The 20,937-nt window shown below is 39.0% G+C and overlaps 1 protein-coding gene across 6 annotated transcripts in view; it reads left to right on the plus strand.

Annotated features, from left to right (window-relative positions):
* Positions 1-20,937, plus strand: part of LOC130922947 (Kv channel-interacting protein 2) — a 311,907-nt gene that overhangs the window by 276,551 nt on the left and 14,419 nt on the right. The window contains exon 2 of one of the 6 annotated variants that reach the window (XM_057848237.1): positions 16,863-16,965. The exons of the other annotated variants lie outside the window; for them this stretch is intronic. Within the exon in view, the coding sequence (XP_057704220.1) occupies positions 16,863-16,965 (103 nt within the window). The remainder of the gene's footprint in view (positions 1-16,862; positions 16,966-20,937) is intronic. 6 annotated transcript variants of the gene reach the window in all.

A 20,937-nucleotide genomic window follows, 5' to 3' on the forward strand; every position in this document is an offset into this window, starting at 1 on the left:
ATGTGGAAGGACATTTAGCCAAATTTATAGGGAGGCTAGGGGGAAAAAAAATCATCCCTTCACCTATCCATCCAATTTCTGTAGAGCTCGTTCCTTTACTCTCATGGTACCTTAACCTATGCATAGTGTTGGAATTTGGCCTTTCAACCAGATTGCCTGAATCATATCAGCCAAACCACCGGAACCGCCCTAGCGCACTTCGAATGACCCATGCCTGCGCAACTCCAACGACCCGTGCCGGCGCAACTCCAACAACCCGCCCAAAAGGCCAAACTTTGCACATTCACCTTAATTTTAACGCCTCGTACTGACTCCATTTTAAAAGCTGGAAGAAGGCTTTGAAACACAAGTTGGCAATTTATGCCAAGTCGACAGCAAGGCAAAAACAGCAAACGGACCCAGACGAAGAGGAAGGCTGGGTCACCATATCACAGGTCAACAAAAGATTCCCGAAAAAAATGACAATGATTAATTCAGTGCTTCTCAATTATTTTCTGTTACACCCCCCCCCCAGAAGACGTAAATCTTTCGCACCCCCCAACCCTCTGCCACCACTGTAAATAGTATAATTTGTCTTTAAAATTATTATTACAAGTCACCTCTGCCTAATATTGTGTCCTTTTTTTCTTTAAAAAAAAAAGTAACATAGCTAAATTTACAATAAAATACAACTTTATTAACATTGATTTGTTTGTAACAGAAAAGACTTAACACGCATCAATTTGCCAGAATTAAAAAAAAAAAAAAAGTCACATCTAAACTGTAAAAAAAAAAAAAAAAACTCGAGGTACCTTTTTTTTACCATTTGATACTGAAAAATAAAATTTAATACAATCAAGAAATAATACATTCAAATTGATTAGCAACATTAACTTATTCACTAATTAGGGACAATATGGCAAACAATTTGACCGAAAAAACTAAAATGAATAGAACAAAAACAACAGTGTCATTGGCCAGAGGGACAGTTTTTATTTTTGCTGCAGGCAGTATCAGCTCCTTTGCAATGGTGTGGGGTTATTTTGCACTGAGCATGCTAAAGAGTGCTCACTGGTTGACTGATGTAACCTTGACAAAGCGGGACGATTGTTGGCAATATTCGGCACGTTTTTATTGAAAAACGATCAAGCGACTTGTCAATGAGATTGGGGTCTGATGTCTTCAAGTGACATTTAAATTGATTTGGCTTCCCGCTGTCTGCTACAAACATTTTTAGAGACTGTAAACGGAGTGGTTCTTCCTTGTCTCCCATTGTATAAAAAGTCAAAGCCAAACGGCCCAAAAATGGCGCATTCTCGGCAGCCGGGGAAGAACCAGATGTGCGGGCAGTCGTCGTGACACTCCCAAGCCGCTTCTCAGGCGGACACGTGAGAACCAGAGAGGACAGTGGATTGCTGCGTGACCCCAGCCTGAAAACAACGTTCAACTCTTCATATCTCTTAGCTGTATGTGCTCTTGTTTGTTTCAAAAATACTGCGCACACTCTGAAAATGAGAGCGCAACTGCCACCCACTGGGTGGATGTGCAAGTACACTTTATTCTAGTACAGCAAAAAAGTATGTTCCCCGAGGTCTCGTGCGCCACCCCTGTCATCGCTCTGCACCCCCTTGGGGAATTTCAGAAGTACTGGATTAGTTAAACATTTAGTTAAACATTAAACAACGTCTTTTAAAGGCTCTGTTGAGGCAGGCTGTGGTCCGCAAGATGGGTGTGTTTGGGTGTTTTTTAGGGTTATTGTCTCTTCGGCGTTACTGTTGTCAGGCAACGAAAGTTGAGGATTTTGCCAGCCTCAGCGCCACGTGGTTGCTGGGTGTCAACTTCTCACTCACGGGTTCCTCCGTTATCATTCATTCATTCATTTTCCATGCCGCTTTTCCTCACGAGGGTCGCGGAGGTGCTGGAGCCTATCCCAGCTAACTCGGGGCAGTAGGCAGGGGACACCCTGAACTGGTTGCCAGCCAATTGCAGGGCACAAGGAGACATACAACCATTCACGCACCCACTCATACCTACGGACAATTTAGAGTGTTCAATCAGCCTACCATGCATGTTTTTGGGATGTGGGAGGAAACCGGAGTTCCCGGAGGAAACCCACGCAGGCACGGGGAGAACATGCAAACTCCACACAGGAAGGCCGAAGCCCGGGATTGAACCCTTGATCTTAGAACTGTGAGGCAGACGTGCTAACCACTCAGCCACCGTGCCGCCCCTCCGTTATCAGATGATATTGAAATATTGCTCATTTGGCGCACAGAAAGAAAACCGAGCATTTGCAGGCGTATCCTTTTGTTTTTAAATTTATTTTTTTAATGACTGCGATCAAACCTGCTGAGCTCCTGCCTGAAAGCCGAGTTCAAGCTAGGTGCTAACGGTAATGCACAGCTTCATCGCTGCCATCTTCCCTGGCTCTCTCACTTTTGGCTGACGTAATTGATGCACGAATTCCGATTTAGGAGAGTTGAGAATTTTGAAAAAAGTGGCCAAAATTGGATTTAAAACATCATACGAAAGTGACCTACTGTGTATCACAAAAGTCTTCGTCTTCAGAAGAGGCTTCCTCCTGGGGTGACAGCCATGCACACCAATTTGATGTAGAGTGCGTTGTATAGTCTGAGCACTAACAGGCTGCCCCCCCCCCCCCCCCCCACCTCTTCAATCTCTGCAGCAATACTGACAGCACTTCTGTAACGAGTCACATGACATTTTGGAGGGAAAGTGACAAGCAGTACTCAATTTGGACATTCAGGGATGTACGTAGTTTCTAAGGGGTGGACTCATTTTTGTTGCCAGGGGTTTAGATATTAATGGCTATATTTTGAATTATTTTGAGGGGGAAATAAATTAACTCTATAAGCTGCACACAGACTACTTTTCAGTGTGTCAAAGTGTCATTTTGTCAGTGTAGTCCCATGAAAAGATATATTTAAATATCTGCAGAAATGCGAGGTGTGTACTCACTTTTGTGATACACTGTAGATTGGATTTGAAATGGTCCACTTCTATGCGACTTGTCACATTCAAACCGTCAAGTTAATGCCTCACTCGAGTCGGAAAATTCGGATTTATGCATTAAAACCTGTGGTATCAACCTAGCGTTTGTGTGTAGGGGGCCTTTAATTAATAGCAACCTATAGTAATTGATAGTTGGTTTGGCTCTGCTTCAATAATGTGAATGGTTGTACCTCTCCAAATCTGCTCTGTGACTTACTGGCAACCATTCTTGTTCAACTTGTCATATAGGACAGGCTTCACATGACCGTGAATTACTGGTGCGATAATAGGAATTATGACGTCATCCCGATAAATCCAATAACATTTATAATTGGACCGATAATATGTACTGTTCTGGCTTTACAGTTTACACACTAGTATGGGAAATCAGTTGACCATTTGCAGGGCATTGCTCCCACCTGCTGGTTAAAATAATTCACTGCATCTATTTTTTGTTACAGTAGTTTGGTTCAATCACTTACATATTGCATTGACAGTCGTAAATGCTTTCTGTTACGTTTCCACCTCGGAAATATATGTAAGTATTTTATGTTTACTATTACATATGGATGTGCAATATATGTTTACTTCTGTGGTGAAGGGTCATATGTGCAGAACTTCATAAGTTGTTATAGAAGCCAGCCAATGCTTTAGTAGCACAAGCTAGTCTGCTATGCTGTACATATAATAGTTGTGTATATAAGTGTATTGTGCAGTTTGTTGTATATTGAGTATTGAATATGTGTATTTTTCTGTTGTACTTTCACAATATTAAGACGAGTGTCTTCCCATAAAAGCAAGAAAAGACTAAGCCTTGTGGTTTATGGAAGTGCATCCATTCTTAGCTGGCTGTTGGGCAGTGCAGAAGTGAAACGCACTGTTTTGTTCATGTCATTATGAAAAATCTGATGAGATCAAAGGCAAATCTATGTTGAATCCACCACTATTTTTTTAAACCTCCAGGTGTTCAAAAACTCAGGTTATACATTTAAAAAATTATATATTTAATATGGGTTATCGATATTGGTATCGGATTTGAGGAGCAGGAAGTTATCGATATCGGTATCGGTTTCAAAAAATGGATATCGTGCACCCCTTCCGTGAATATAAGTAAAATAGAAAATATATGAATATATTTGGTTTTATCGAGAATGCAGTAACACTTAATTATGCTGCTTACATTACCAAGTTTGAGGCTGGTTTCAGAAACGATACAGACAATGTTTGGTCCCGCTCATCCAGTCTTAATCTTCGGCAGTGTGCTGTATCAACATGCTCCAACCATTCTCTTTGCCTTGAGAAACTCCTCAGATCTCTGGGCTTTATGAATCAAGAGGCTCCTTCAAAATGAATATTGAAGAAATGTGTTTGCCCAGGAGATATAAATAGAACTGATGGTTTTATTTCATGGAGTGAAGTTGTGATGGACTGTGAGCGTTTCTAGACTATTAGCCTAAATGCACAATTATCATAGGGCAGAAGTAGTGTCATGCTGCTGCTGAATTTAAACAACATTTTCATTCAAGGAAATGTAGTTAGGCCAACTTTTTTTTTGTGTTACAGACAATGTCCAAAGCTTTCGATTTACTTCACACATTTAAAAAAGAAGAAAAAAAAAAAAAAACGCAAGATGTCATTTAATGTACAAAGCAGAACTGATGTCTATTATTGCAAACATGAATGAATGTAATAGCTGATTTATTGCAGCTACTTCCTCAGGTGGTCAAAGATAGTCACAGCAGCCAATGTTCTTCCAAACTATTTAATGAACATACTAGGGATGTCCCGATCCAGGTTTTTGCACTTCCGATTCGATACCGATATTGTTTTGCACTTCCGATCCGATACCGATACTGGCCGATACCGATACCGGCCTATCTGAGCATGTGTTAAAGTTTAAAGTTATTTAGCCTCCTTACTTAGTTGTCAGACTCATGTTGAAAAAGGTTTTAGTACTCTTGATAACAACTAGCCAGCTGAATTAGGTGAGTTTGAATAACACACAACGGTTGGTAACAAGAAATTGACCTGTTTATTCAGTGACAAACACAAAACATTATATATAACAAACAGAAATGACATAGTCAGTCAGTAAAACGTGCAAATAATATTGTAAACTGTCTTAAAAAATCAAAACACACAAACAACCTCAGTGGAAAATCCCACAAACCCCCCAAGCTATTAGATGCTTTTAATGTTTCGTGCATTAGTTACAAAAATTGTATAAAAAGCCTCTCAGGTTTAAATAAACGACTATTTCAGTATCAAGTTAACATTTTAAAACAGTAAATAAAATACTCAAGTCCCCATTCTGTATCAGCAGCTTTAAACTACATTCAATTCATTTAATTTTGCGAATCAACTGTTAAAGTTGTTAAAATTGCTCCCGTTATTCCATAATTTCTCCTCTGTCTACTTTCGACATGTGAAAGTTTTAAAACTGTTTTGAAGATAGATTCAAGTCATGATTTTGGCGATTTAGGAGTATTTTAGATAAAAAGTTAATTAAGTTTGCTTGGAAGGTTCACAACAGCCTACTAGGGAAGTCTCCTGCTTTAAGATGGCGGCTGTTTACTAACGCAACTAGTTTTCAATACTTCAATGTTGCTAACGCCGTCGAGTCTGTCATCTTGCATCTAGTTCTATATACATATGATATCTATTATCTACAGTAAAACGATGTTGACGTAGTTTGTAGCGGCTGTCAGCAGCAGTCAGGTATTCTTGTGTTTTTTATCCAGCGGCATAAGTTGAGCTAAAGCCGTGAGTTGAGCATTGGCATTACCCGGGTCACAAGAAAGCCCGCAAACAGTTTGCTGAAGACATGTCAACAAAGCACATGGATTACTGGAACCATGTCCTATGGTCTGATGAGACGGGCGGACTTTCTTGTGTACCGTCTTCCTTCGAACCTTCCTCCTGGGGTGACAGCCGTGCACACCAATTTGATGTAGAATGCGGCTTATGGTCTGAGCACGAACAGGCTGACCCCCCACCTCTTCAATCTCTGCAGCAATGCTGACAGCACTCCTGTAATGAGTCACATGACATTTTGGGAGGAAAATGACAAGCAGTACTCAATTTGGACATTTAGGGATGTACGTAGTTTCAATTTGGTGTACTCACTTTTGTTGCCAGGGGTTTAGATATTAATGGCTATATTTTAAATTATTTTGAGGGGAAAATAAATTCACTCTATTATATAAGCTGCTCACAGACTACTTTTCATTGTGTCAAAGTGTCATTTTGTCAGTGTTGTACCATGAAAAGATATACTTAAATATCTGCAGAAATCCGAGGGGTGTACTCACTTTTGTGATACACTGTATGACTACAGAAAACACCCGGTCTTTGTGGTGGCACGAGCTTGGTTCCACATCTGCCTTCATGAACATGTTGTCCTCCCCTGTCGTGATGATGGCAGATGGATGCGGTATTTCTATATCGTCTTTTTTAAGGGATTTTGATGAGTAATGTTATTCCAGCCCCACTGTTGTTTTGGTTAGAGAAACTGTAAAACGGAAGTCGCGAGCAGAAATGCGGAAGTACCTCGGAAACTTGTCTATAGGGGGAAAAAAAAGCACCTGTAATGTAAATGCCTTCTGTTCCCTCAAATACGCCACTATTTGTTTAAATTCCATTCAAAATAGCAGGCTTGGTGAAAATAACTACCGTGACAGAACCTGAAAGCTTATCTATGTATCGAGTTGTACCCGTAAAAACACATGAATGGAACATATTAAGAACTTCCAGTATTATTTATCACTGAGGCTGACTTGCCTAAATGGCTTAAACATCTGTACAAGTGAAATGACAAAATCGACTTGCTTTCTTAAATATGTACACACACACTGAGAGATATATATACACGTCCTAAAGGAATCATGTGTATGCGTGATTATTAAAATCAGGTTAATCCCACAGAGAGACCTCTCTTTCCTAGAAACACTGATATGTGCCAGAATACATTACAACATGCAGCGTATTCCATGATTCCTGGAGGTGGGAAAACCAAAGACACGAGGAGGACAGTTTTTCAGCAAGTGATCATGCTTTAATTACATTTGATTGTCCTAACAAGTGTGCCTAAAGGCAAATTGCCAATTTCAAACAATATTTGCTTCACTCCTCAAGTTGTGTGCAAATAGAAAGGCGTAATGATTCATATGATCCGACTCAATGGCATGTGAAACATAATTGTATGGAAAACTATAATGAATGCAGTGTGCTGCTACTGGGTGTAATGTAGGCACCCATCATGCTCTGTGGAATTCATCATTTTGAATCTAGATGGCTCAGTGAGAGTTTGTTTTTGTTTTTGTTGAACAGATGGAGCATGTTCTCACGAGAATTTAGTACCGTTATATACAAAAACATAATTAGTTGAGAACAGACATCTATTTAAATTGCAATATATTATTTACATATCCTATATTTTCATTCCATTTCAATTTAACTTATTAAATCTGCTCTACATACGAACTCATAAAACAAAGGTCAATATTAGCACGTTCTACTGGTTCAAAAGTACACTTAGTTCCTTATAGGCCATTTTAATCAAAGGGGGCTCGAAAGTATGTTTTGACGGGCACAGTCATGGTTTGATTAAAATCTACACCGATCCAACCGATCTTACAGTACAACTGTGAGGCAGATGTGCTGACCAAGAATACACTGCATTGCCCATGCCAATACATACATAGCACACATACTGTACTTTTATTGTTTATTTTTCTTCAGACCATGGAATGATCTAGCTCAGTGTTTTTCAACCTAGTGTGCCGCGCAGTGTTGTTTTTGGCAGCCATTTTAATTTTTTGTCTTGGTCTTAGTCTTTTGGACGAAAATACTTAGTCATATTTTAGTCATTTCAAAATGTGTTCGTCTTCGTCTAGTTTAAGTCGACAATTCTCAAAATGTTTTCGTCTATAAACTTCAAACGTTTTAGTCTATGAAGAAATAAATAAATAAAAGGTTTCCAACAATTTCGAATGAACATGAGAGACGAGCACATAACTGTTGAGTCTACAAGGATATCACCATTTTCATGATGATAATACACATTCAATAGGAACACAGCAAATTAATTCACTCACCTGGACGCCACGAACTGTATGTATAATGTTTTCCAAGAGTTTAAGAAGACCCCGAGTCGCCGTGCTAAAGGCTAATGCTAACACAAACACTATGCTCACGCTACAAGTTAGTTTAGGGTGTGATGATCACTCAGCACAGACCTATAAAGGCTAAAGCGACATGGCATATCTAGCCAAGATAAGAAAGCTAAACTTACCAAGCAGCACCTGAAACATATGTTTCACAAAAGGATCCTGTAATGGGCACAGGCTTACTCCCTGGCTGGTGAGTAAGCGTGAGTGTAAGGCGGGGCAGTCGGGGGGGGAGGCGCAGCATGTCACATGAGTGGCACGACCAAACACTGCTAAATGCGTGCTAACTACACATACAGCAAGAAAATATCACACATCGTGAATTTATGAAGGAAACTCTGGCAAATTTTCATCTTGTTCTGGTGTCGTCAGACCAAAACTGGCATCCATCTCGTTATGTTTAAGTCTCCCAAGACATGTTTTCAGCGCGTCATCGTGACGTCATCATCATGAAAAAAATTGTTCGATGACAAAATATTTTAATTGCCGTCCTCGTTGACGAAAACAACACTTGTGCCATGAGAGATCATCGGGTGTGCCGCAAGAAATTATCCAATATCGCATTTTTTTTACGTCATCGGGCGGAGTTGCAGTAGTGTAGTAGTAGTTTCGGTCGTATGCAGATGAGCGAAGTTTTGCTCGTGTTGCATTCAAGAACTGCTCAGATTTCTAGACATCAGCCACCTTGCTGTCCGCAACTGTGGACCCCAGCACGTCTACTGTACATCATTTGATGTTTGATGATGATCCTCGTCAAGTATCGATACACACGAAAGTGTCCATTCCATTTGATCCAAATGTGACGACCGTCAGTCCTCCCTATATGTTTTATCCCAACAAATTGTCGAGGACAGTAAGGCAGCTGCTGGCTAGAAATCCGAGCGGTGCTTGAACGCGACACGAGCAGCTATCCAACAGCGCCATGGTGCCAAGCAAGCTTAAACGTCACCTCCAAACGAAACACCCGTCGCTTCAAAACAAGTCGATGGACTATTTTGTTCGCCTTCGTGAAAACACAGAGAAACAGGCAACTTTAAAAAAAAAAAAAAAAAAAAAAAAAAAACTACAAAGGTACCGTATTTTTCGGACTATAAGTCGCACCTAAGTATAAGTCGCACCAGCCATAAAATGCCCAACGAAGAGGAAAAAAACATATATTAGTCGCACCGGAGTATAAGTCGCATTTTTGGGGGACATTTACTTGATAAAATCCACACATACAACAGATATGTCTTCTTGAAAGGCAATTTAAAATAAAAATACGATAGAGAACAACATGCTGAATAAGTGTACAGTATGATAATGTTACTTGATGCATGAACAACAAAATGCGAACGTGGCCGGTATGTTAACGTAACATAGCTATTAAGAGTTACTCAGATAACTATAGCATAACGAACATGCTAACAAGTTTACCAAACCATCAGTGTCACTCCAAAACACCAAAATATCATGTGAAATGATATAATAATGTGTTAATAAATTCACACATAAGTCGCTCCAGCGTATAAGTCGCACCCCCAGCCAAACTATGAAAAAAAACTGCGATTTATAATCCGAAAAATATGGTAAATGAGAAAAAGCCCTTAAAGCAAGTTACCTTGTTGCTGAACTTGTTGCATCCAAAAAGTCCCACATTGTAAGAGAGACCTTAATACAACCTGCCTGCAAAGCCATTGTCAGCAAGATGCTCGGCCCTGATTAAGTTAACCCTTTAAGGTCTGGGCCTATTTTGTCTGATTTTGCATGACTTTGAAGTTGCCTTTATATTTCAAAGAAAGAATTGTTTACGACCGCCTGGTTTGGTCCCTTTTTTTGTGACACCTTGAACTTCATGTCCAAACTGTTGTTTCCTTCACTGACCAATTATAAATCATCATTTTGGGCTCAAAAAGACCAAAAATTCCAAAATCGTTTTGTCAAAATTTTTAATATTGATGTCCAGTTGACAACCAAACATGCGTAACGAACCATTTTGAAACTTTGTAATATTTATTCAACATGTTAGGATGAACATTCAACCAAAAAAATTTAGAATAAATAGTCTTATATTTGACAATTCAACATAAACAACAGGTATAGCCATTGGCGTTTTTTGCCTTTATACATGCTCTAGTCAAAACAGGTTATATACAGCAGACCGAACAGTGAAAAAATATATACCATCTAACACAAAAAGTGTTTAGAGGCCATCTCTTTATGAGTTTAGGTATTGCGGCCCATCACCTGATGAAAACTATGTACACACAATCAAGCTTCTTGAACACACATTTATATACACAAATTGAGAAGACTGATTGTGGGGAAAAATATATATATATAAAATTGGAGAAAAAAAAGTATTTTCAAAAATATTTACAATAAACAAGTTAAATTTTTTTCAGGCATGCCACTCCGAAAAGCAGTTTCGTCCTGGAATTCGACACAGGGCGACATCACACAGCCCACACTTCCGTGGAGTGTCAGTCCTCTTTCCAACCTTCCATTTTCATTTCCCTTTACTTTCATTGTCACTATAAATGTACATGAAAAAAAGTCAGTATTTATGAAAATAATAAAGTATAAAATAAAAATATATACAGCAATAAATAATAATGGAAATCTATATGTATGACAATAGAAAGAATACCATAGCTGAATATGTGCTACCTCCCTAATCTTCATATAGAAAGAAGATCACCACAATTATAAATTCCTGCCTTGGATACACACAGTGCACGTACGACTTTGATCTGATATGCACATTTTATTATTATATACACAAACACACACTTATATTGCATCAAAATTAACTTTGTCTTGCAATATCAAAAGAAACTTTTTCAGCATAAAAAAAAAAAAAAAGAAGAAGACGATGATGACGAATTTGGACCATCTTCTTCCTCAAGTTGATCAAAAAGCACAATTGCTTGCGCTAAATTTAGTTTTCCGTTCATTCTCAAAGTCACACAAAGTCGCTGCTCGATCCAAACGGCCGTCGCTCGCCACCTCGCTGCTTCAGAACACTCCTCCCTCTCGTTCGGTGGAACCTCGCACGGCAGTTATATTTATTTTAAAAAATGCATTTTGTGCTTCCACTGTGACTTCGAAAGGGTTCGTTTGATTTGTGTTTTTTTCACGGAGCTTCCGTTTTGAAAAAGGACAAGAAATGATGGAAATATAGACATAAACAAATGATCCATGCAGCGTTTTAATGTTTTTTGAGAGGACAATAAAACTATAAAACTTAAATGACAATATCTCACGTTTTAGTTGGTCGATTGACTTCATGTAATAACGAGAGTAAACCGCAACTTCCGCACTTTAAAACGAGACCAACCAACGGCATGTGGGTGACGTAATTAAAACGTGAGGGCGCTTCAAAGACGACGTGCGCTGAGGACGCGCCGGCGCGTCCTTCGACTCTCAAGGGTTAAAGACTATTCAGAGCTTTTCAAGCCTAACTGCTATAAATTATAAAAACAGAGAGATTGAGAGCTGTTGAAGAAGAGCTTTGTGAGTGTCTTTCTTCAATTCCTGCCAGGATCTTGGCTTTGTGTTCATCTAAATAGGCTCAAGTTTCACACTGAGTAAGTTTAAATATTGAGAGAATTTTTTACTGTACGGAATGTAATTTTGGAACAGTTTTGGTTTGTGGTGTGCCGTGAGATTTTTTTCCATTGTAAAAATGTGCCGTGACTCAGAAAAGGTTGAAAAACACTGATCTAGCTGGAATTCAATGTGTAATCAAACATGTTGGTTGTCTTCGCTGTAGCCTAGGGATACAGTTAGGTATAGAATTAATAGTCTTGTGGAAAAACTCAAGTCCGCCCCCTCAGTTCTTTGACGTATTAATGGATCCCCCTGGACTTCATCAGCATCCTCCTTGTTTCCTCAAAGTCTTTCTTGATTTTTGCTGTCACAGATTTTATCTCAGTTGCTTTATTGCCAATTATAGCTCAAATTCATGTACCCTAGTAGTAGCATGAAAACTTAATTTACTAGGTGTTGCCAGCCATATGGCCTCAGTGCCCTTGGTATAGGGGCAAGCTGTCAGGAATCACCCAAGATCCTGATGGAGGAATGCACATTGCATGCTTTGGTTGCGGTTGTAGCCCTGCAGGTAGTAGTGTGCATATGGCACTGAGGGATGCACATTCCAAGGGTAGAACAGGTATCTGAGTACTTAAATTTGCATAAACATATGTTTTGACTATTATGCTGCAAGTTGTTTTCCAGCCATATGCTTAATAGGAAGTTTGCAGATTACCAGTTTATTCTCATAAATTCTAATCATACTGGAAATGTTAAAACTTGCTACAGTTTGTATACTCTTTAGGCATTGGCGTTTTCTTCTGTGACTGTTATTTCCACTACAGGTAGTCCCCAGATTACGATCGAGTTCCGTTCCTACGCTGGCGACATAACCCGAATTTCCGCGCAAGTCGGAATTAACCCCAAAAAATAACTTTCCAATAAGTCCAAAAGTATTGTATTATGTTTAATGATGGAGGATACACTGCCCTCTGGTGGCAGCGTTGGGTCTTGCTGGACTTTCGCCTTGTATGAAAGTGCCCAGCGGAGGTCAATTTGGCCTTTCCCAATGGCAAATCCTCATGATCCAGAATTCGCTGGGACTTCTAGTGTTAAGTCATTTATTAAACAGTGACACCTTTTCTGTGCAACATTGCTGTAAAATATGAATCTACTGCAAATTGTGTACCTGCACATACAGTATGTAGGAAACAAACTACAACCACTGATATCGCTTGGAGAGATCATGATGAATGGCACCCTCAATTTCTTTAAAGTTTTAAATCTTTAAAAAAAAAAAAAAAAAAAATTAACAGTGCTGTAGGTGTCGGTCAACAGTTGAGCTTGGAGTGGGGCAATGATAAAATTGGTGGGTCTTTTCTTCGTATATGACCTTTGTTGCCAAAAGCATTGGTTTGAGCACTTCCACCATCTGCTTCAGCATTTGAGATGTCAGACTCAGTCACAATTTTCCTCACCTTAACAACAACAAAATAAAACAAAAAATATTAGTTACTTAATAGCTTTTGAGTTGAAATCCTGATTTTTTTTGCGTTGGAAGTATTGAGTGAATTAAAAAATTTGAATTGAATGTATAGAAATTAAAAATGCAATAATTACCTATTTTTAATATGTAGGCTACATTAATTATCGTGCACATCACCTTGTATATCTTGGAAGCTAGTCAAACCATTTTTATAGCTTATTGCATCAAAATGGCAGTAATAACAGTATTTGTAGTAAACCAGATGGAAAGTGGTTCTCAAATAATATCAAATAAATCAGTAAGTTCATGTAGGCTTGTTCGATATTCATTTTCATCCAGTTTAGGGTCCTGGTTTATTTTATATCACTCAACACCAAATGTCATCAAAATAATACATGTAAAATAAAAAATCAATTACATTGCAAAACTTTCTTACCTCAAGTGAAGCAGTGAAGAAATCCGTGTCCACTTCGTCACCAGCTGGGAGTGAACTTTATTTTTGTTAGACAATTCTTGCTTACAGCAAAGTCCTTGTTCACCTTACTTCCTTTCTTGTTGGTGTAAAATCTAAAGTTTGTCCACATGTGTGATTTGTAGCAATATTTTTGTCACTTTTTCCTCCACCGTTCCCACAAAGCTTTTTCTATTTTTTTCAACCCACTTGGAGCTTCCCCTCTTCTTCTCTAGACAATTTGTGCGCACTTTACCTTCACTGCCACTCTTGAGCACCCCTAGTGGACCGCCAAGGAATTGCTCCACAAACACTGAGCAGTTTACAGCATCCAATGGCCAATATGTCAAATAAAAGTATCGATACTTGGCGGAAGCATATCGATAACCGATCGGGTTGCAAAATATCGCGATATATCGCTGTATCGAGATATTGTCACACTCTTCGTCATCAGTCTGTATTTGAAGAGAAGCCTTTACTTATACAAATGGACTGTGTGTCAGAGGTTTAGAGAGCGCAAGTAAATTTTTCATCTTATTGCACATATGTGATCGGCAAATTTGCAGATGTTTAATTGAGTATTTCTAAATCATATTGATGTTGAGAAAGAAGTTTATGGCATGCACTAAAAATCCCTTGCATAGGGGCCACTCAACATTCGACATCAAATGTTCATGGGTAGAAATGGCCTCATTTGTGTTTCATTCAGTGGTTTAAAACAAAAAAAGCACATAGGGCACAGGTGTCAAACCAATTCCAGAAAGGGCGAGGTGGGTGCTGGATTTTGTTTCAACCGATACCGTGCAGAGAGTTGAACCAATGAACTTCCTACTGAAACAAGCAGCACCTGAAAAAGTTTAACTGATTACACATGTAAAAGATCTGATTGGTGAAAAGGGGTCCTCTTCATTGGTTGGAAAGCAAACCTGCACACACTTTCTGGAATCGGTTTGACACCTGTGATATAGGGGGTGCTTCACATTCATTGTTTATTTGGAGGCAGCTAACAATAACTAAGGTCTGTAAGAAAAGCATTCACTTGGGTGGAAGTGTTAGTAATGAGGAATTGTTACCTCGCTAATTTTTAAATTTTCGTGAAACGTGTACAAGAAGAGGTCTCTTTTTTGTTTTGACAATATACTGTATGACTTAACTAGGCATGTGCTGGAATCAATTTCTGACTGTATGATAACCTTTAGCCAAAATTTCACAGTATCACGGTATTGCAATTACAGCTCTAAACGTCAGAACCCTCCATCAGAACAAAAAAAAAAAAAGAATTACCGTATTGGCCCAAATATAAGACGGTGTTTTTTGCATTGAAATAAGATTGAAAAAGTGGGGGTCGTCTTATATTCGCGGTCTAGACGTTATACCCATTCACGACGCTAGATGGCGCCAGATATCATTGACGCGATGTTCTGTCATGACAGATCTCAGCTACTCTCAAGTTTAACCAGTTTGCATTATTTTATTGCAATGTTTTTTCCTTATTCAGATTTGTTTCAAGACTACACTTACAGTTAGACTTCACTTTGGTGGTTAATGCAATTATTGCAATTTTGTTATTTTATCACAATAGATTGGTTTATTTGCATTTCAAAAACCAGAAGCCATTCATTTATGAATGTGATTGCACTTTAGTTTACATATTTAAATGTTCAGATATTAAGATTTGAATGAAAAAAAAAAAAAAAAAAGATTTGAATGAGGCAAAAATAACATGCTTTTTCTCTCAAATATATTGTTATAATCATTTGTTTCAAATGTACTGTAATTATTTTCTATATAAAAATGTATTTGGTGTTCAAAAAGTCTTTTTTCAAACTTGAGTGTTGAAAAAGAGGGGGCCGTCTTATAATCAGGGCCGTCTTATATTCGGGCCAATACGGTATTTTCCATAAAAAGCACGTGTGTATGACTCATATCATGTTTGCATTATACACTCTGTCTTTATCAACACAGACAGTTGCCAGAGAGAGAAAAAACCCCACGTTTTGCCACCGCTAGACACACTAAACACACTGGAGTTAACTATAGCTGGTGGGAAACGTTCATGACAGTGTTTACTAACCTTTAATCTTGTATATATGCAAAATCATATTGGTTGTATAGGTATTGCCTCCTCAACAGCCACCCTCCGCAAACATGTGTTACATGTCTGTTGGCTCTCCTCCTCTAAGCCACCCCCGTCTGTAACTTTTCTGTAACCGAAGTATTCCCATACAAGCGATTTCATTTTCTTCGATAGGGGGAAAAAGTTCAGGAGCTTCCCCTTCTCCAGCCATAGTGTAGCACAGCTGACTCACTGACACTGAGCAACAACCGGTGGGGTTGAGCTTTGAGCCTTGCAGCTACAAGCGAGGGATTTCTCCATGTAATTTTGGGACATAAAAAAATAGCTAATAACTTAGGGATGGTATGATGGAATTTTTTTGCGGTTTTGAAACCTTGACGTTTTCATACCACGGTTAACACAGTTAAAAATCGTATTCCTCATCATGTAACGGCAATTATGAAAAAAAAAATTGGATGAGGTGACATTGCTGTGGTTGCGCTGTTATAACTGTGTCCCTCTGAGTGCAATCATACAGTAGGTCTGATGAGACACCCCTTGCAGAGATTATTTAGGGCAGGGGTGCCATAGTCCGGTCCTCGAAAGCCCCTATCCTGCTTGTTTTCCATGTCTCCATTTCACACACCTGAATCAAATGATCAGCTCATCAGCAAGCTCTGCAGGCGCCTGATAACGATCCTGATTATTTGATTCAGGTGTGTCGGAGGAGGGAGACATGGAAAACAAGCTGGATAGAGGCCCTCGGACTTGGACACCACCCCTGATTTAGGGTCTATTTTTTAGACCACTGTGGCAGCATGCCTGTGACTGCGGAAGCTAATATGCAAGCATAAATGTTTTATGATCAATTATCACCATTGACATATACAGCCTGTTTCCTCTTTGAATTTGTACAGGGATGAACTAAAATAATCGTGTTGACTTGGAGTTGGCGAGAATGGCAAATTAAATGTCACTCTGGAGATAAATAATATTCATATTAACCAGTGTGAGATTGCTTTCTAAGGTTTACCATGGATTCTCATTGCTTGGTCGGGTCAGCAGGCAATCATGGAGCATGTCGGTGTGTTTTGACTTGTCTCTAGCATGATGTATACTCCGAAGTATGTGTGTTTTTGTGCATGTGCTGTATATAACCAGTGTTTCTAACATTTGTGCTATGGTTGGTGATTACAGGAAATCCTTCCAACAGCCAAAGCAAAAAAAGCATAAAGCAGCGTTTCCTCAAGCTGCTGCCGTGCTGCACGCCCTCGGCCGCCCCCTCAATCAGTCAAAGCAAGTCCTCCTTCACTCTGTACACGTCTTTTACTTTATCTCGTGTGTCCTGCCTCTTTGGAGGATTAACACCACATTGGCTGGCACGTTCTGGCTGCAGTAGCTCAAACAAAACCGTTGCTTGAGATGTAGCGCAGAGAATACAGTTTATACCAGTGTTTTTTTGGGTAGCCCTTTTAGTTTTTGTCTTCGTCTTAGTCTTTTGGACGAAAATACTTATTAGTCATATTTTACTCATATGGAAAATGTGTGTTTGTCTTCGTCTAGTTTTAATCCACGGAAACTTATCCAAATTTCATTTACGGTAGTTTTAGTTGACAATTACTCAATGTTTTCATCTATAAACTTCAAAGATTTTAGTCCACGAATAATTAAATGAATAAATAAAAAGGTTTCCAACTATTTCAAATGAACATTTACAGACGCAAAGACATAATTGTAGAGTCTACAAGGACATCCCCATCTTCGTGATGACAATACACACTCAGCAGGAAAACAAACGACAACGCGAATGCTATGCTAATGCTACAAGTTACATTTAGTGTGTGATGATCATTCAGCACAGACCTTTAAAGGCTAACGCAAAATGACATATCTAGCCAATATAAGAAAAATAAACTTACCAAGCAGCACCTGACGTATTTCGCAAAAGGAGCCTGGAATGGGCACACGCTTAAACCGTCTCGTTATGTTTTAGCATAGACTTCACTATCAGTTGACCGGAAACGGTGTGCAGGGCCGCTCCATGGAGGCCCATTTTCAAAAACTTAAAATTCGGATATTTTCAAAATCAAAGCCGCTAGCAACCTAAAACCAAAACAGGCACCTCCCTTAGGCATATATGAGTCTCCATGAGCTGCGGCATCAGAAAGTTCAGTCGTTTCCTCATAAAATCCAGATTAATTATTTTTTATATAGGTATAACAAAATAAAATGGCTAAAAATTTCACAGATATTATGCTAGATGCACAAATATAACCAAATGTAGAGAGAATCATTTATATTTTCTGGATGAATAGCAATATTTCACATATCATATAAGTTTTTGCCCGAAATGGCGACTGAATTTTTTTCAATTTAGTGCAATTTTGACACAAGTTTTCAACAGCTAATAAATCATTCAATTTTCATATCAGAAACTTAATACTTGAGGAAAGCATGCAGAAATATTTTAATTTTACTCAACAAAAGCAAAATTGGCATTTTTCTATATACAATCAAAGCTTGTTTAGGTTGAATTCTGATGTCACTATTTCCTCCGCACGTCTTGTCGGCTATCTGGCCCTCGTCATTTTTAGATTGAAATGTTACATAAAATAAAACACATAAAAGCCGATCTTTTTTTGTATGGACCCAGAAATGTCTAAATTACTAGTTTTTTGCACCCCCCCCCAAAAAAACCAAAAAAAAAAAAAACGGGCAGTTGGCCGAAAATTACCGGACTATTTGATTGTAAAGTTACGCTATTGTGTATAGATACAAAATCCAACATGGCGGCCATCACAAAACAAAGAGCTTTTTAAGTTGAAAATTCTTTTAAATAAATACGTAAATCCCGGACTTTCTATAGAAATAAACGTAAAACCGTCTTGATTCTTGGTTTAAAGGGGAAGAAAAAAAAAACGGGCAGTTATGGTTCATTTTACGTAAATATTTCAAGCTAAAGTTAAGATCTTTTTTCCATTCATTTCATTTTTTTCCACAACGTTTCAAAGTGCATGCATGGTGCTATTTTATATAATAATTACCTTGAATCCTCGACCAAATCACTCCTGCCTTGCTTGTATGCACTAAAACTTTTGTCCTGTTTCCACTTAAATCCAGTGTTAGAACGCAGCGTGTTTCAGTTTATCGGAGTAAACGCTTCCAAGAAGTTCTGCCTGGCCTGGCCCCCTACTGAAAGCCGTGGTGCATTGTCTGTAGGAGCTGTCTTGTCAGCTGATGGTGAAGTCTGTGGTTTTAGTCTCCCAAGACAAGTAAACATACATAAACCACGTAAACATAAAACATGTAAAAGACGATCTTTTTGTATGGAGCCAGAAATGTCTAAATTACTAGTTTTTGCCCCCCCACCCCAAAAAACAACAACAACAAAAACGGGCAGTTGGCCGAAAATTACCTGATTATTTGAATATAAAGTTACGCTATTGTGTATGGATACAAAATCCAACATGGCGGCCATCACAAAACAAAGAGCTTTTAAGTTGAAAATTGTTTTAAATAAATACGTAAATCCCGGACTTTCTATAGAAATAAACTTAAAACCGTCTTGATTCTTGGTTAAAAGGAAGAAAAAAAAAAACGGGCATTTATTGTTCATTTTAAGTAAATATTTCAAGCTAAAGTTAAGCTAATTTTTTCCATTCATTTCATTTTTTTCCACAACGTTTCAAAGTGCATGCATGGTGCTATTTTATATAATTACCTTGAATCCACGACCAAATCACGCCTGCCTGCTTATATGCACTAAAACTTTCGTCCTGTTTCCACTTAAATCCGGTGTTAGAACGCAGCGTGTGTTTATCGCAGTGAAAGCGATGCGAAGCTCAGCCTGGCCCGCCCCCCTACGGGAAGCCATGGCACAATATCTGTTGGAGCTGTCTCTTCAACTGATAGTGAAGTCTGTGGTTTTAGTCTCCCAAGACACGTTTTCAACTACTCACATCATCGTCAAAAAATTGTTCATTGACGAAATAGTTTCGTTATCGTCATCGTTGACAAAACCAACACTGGTTTATACACTTTTTATTTATACATTTTGTTTGTAGCTTCTGGGACATTATAAATGCAGCTGTGTACTCTTGCACTGTTGACACACTTTTACATTGAAATAAAAGTAGGACATACAGTACGTCAATTTATATTTCATAAAGTCTTTGAGGAAGAAAGACTATAGACAGGGCAAATGTGGCCCACTGTTCGGACTTTTCCTGGACCAAAGGAAAATTCCGTGGCTGAACTTCACCTTGTACAGACGCACTCTCTGAGCTCCTGAAGCACTCTCTTATCTTAACCGATAAGCGCTCAGGGCCAGCAACCTAGACTCCCACTATGGCTCCAAAGAATTTGAAACCTGGAGACTTCGATGAAATAAAATCCTCCATACAGAAGTTGGAGGTCTCCTTGACTGGCTTGATTCAAAACCGGAATCAAGAAATCGTCAGAGAGCTCCAGTTAATTCGCGCTGAAAACGAGAAAGTCAAGCAGGCGGTTGAGGAGAGAGATGTTCGCATCAAGAGGCTCGAAGTTTTGGCTGACGATCTCGACCAGTGCCGACGCGCAAATGAGCTCATCATTTCTGGATTACAACTGACGCCTAGCCCAGGTGACACAATGGCGCAACTGGCAATTGCTAAGCTGAAAGAGTATGGAATAAACATGGAACCGCTGGACGTCCGTCGCTGCTTTCTGCTCCCATCAGGACCGGCGACGGTGCTCATGAAGCTGGCAGACCACAAGACCAAGACTGCCCTGCTTAACCAGCGCCGCCACCTGAAAGGGTCGAAGATTTTTTTGAATGACAACTTGACTCGCCGAAATGCCGAAATTGCAAGAAAAGCACGTCAACTCAAGAAAGCTGGGAAAATAGCCAACACCTGGGTCTCGGATTGCAGGATCCTTGTCAAGATGCAAGATATGAAGATTAAAGCAATTACGAGTCTTGACCAGCTGACGAAAATTAATGATGACATCTGAAACCATACTTCTGGACCACAACTTCTGGATAACTGTAAATACTACACAGCGGACCAGTATAACAATTTGTGGATGTGGACAGTAAACTGAAACTTATCAACGGCAGGAGTCTCTACAAGAATCTTGAACTCATTAAGGATTATCTAGTAAAGATAACAAAGGCTCTGACTTTAATTTGCACGAATATAACATGACACGTAAAAACATAATTATCTGCTGTATCTACCGAGCTCCTGATTCAAATGTCTAGTTTACTGAGTATATGGAAAAGATACTGTAT

The sequence above is a fragment of the Corythoichthys intestinalis genome, chromosome 10 (genome assembly GCF_030265065.1).
Source record: "Corythoichthys intestinalis isolate RoL2023-P3 chromosome 10, ASM3026506v1, whole genome shotgun sequence".
In the NCBI taxonomy this organism is placed as follows: domain Eukaryota; kingdom Metazoa; phylum Chordata; class Actinopteri; order Syngnathiformes; family Syngnathidae; genus Corythoichthys; species Corythoichthys intestinalis.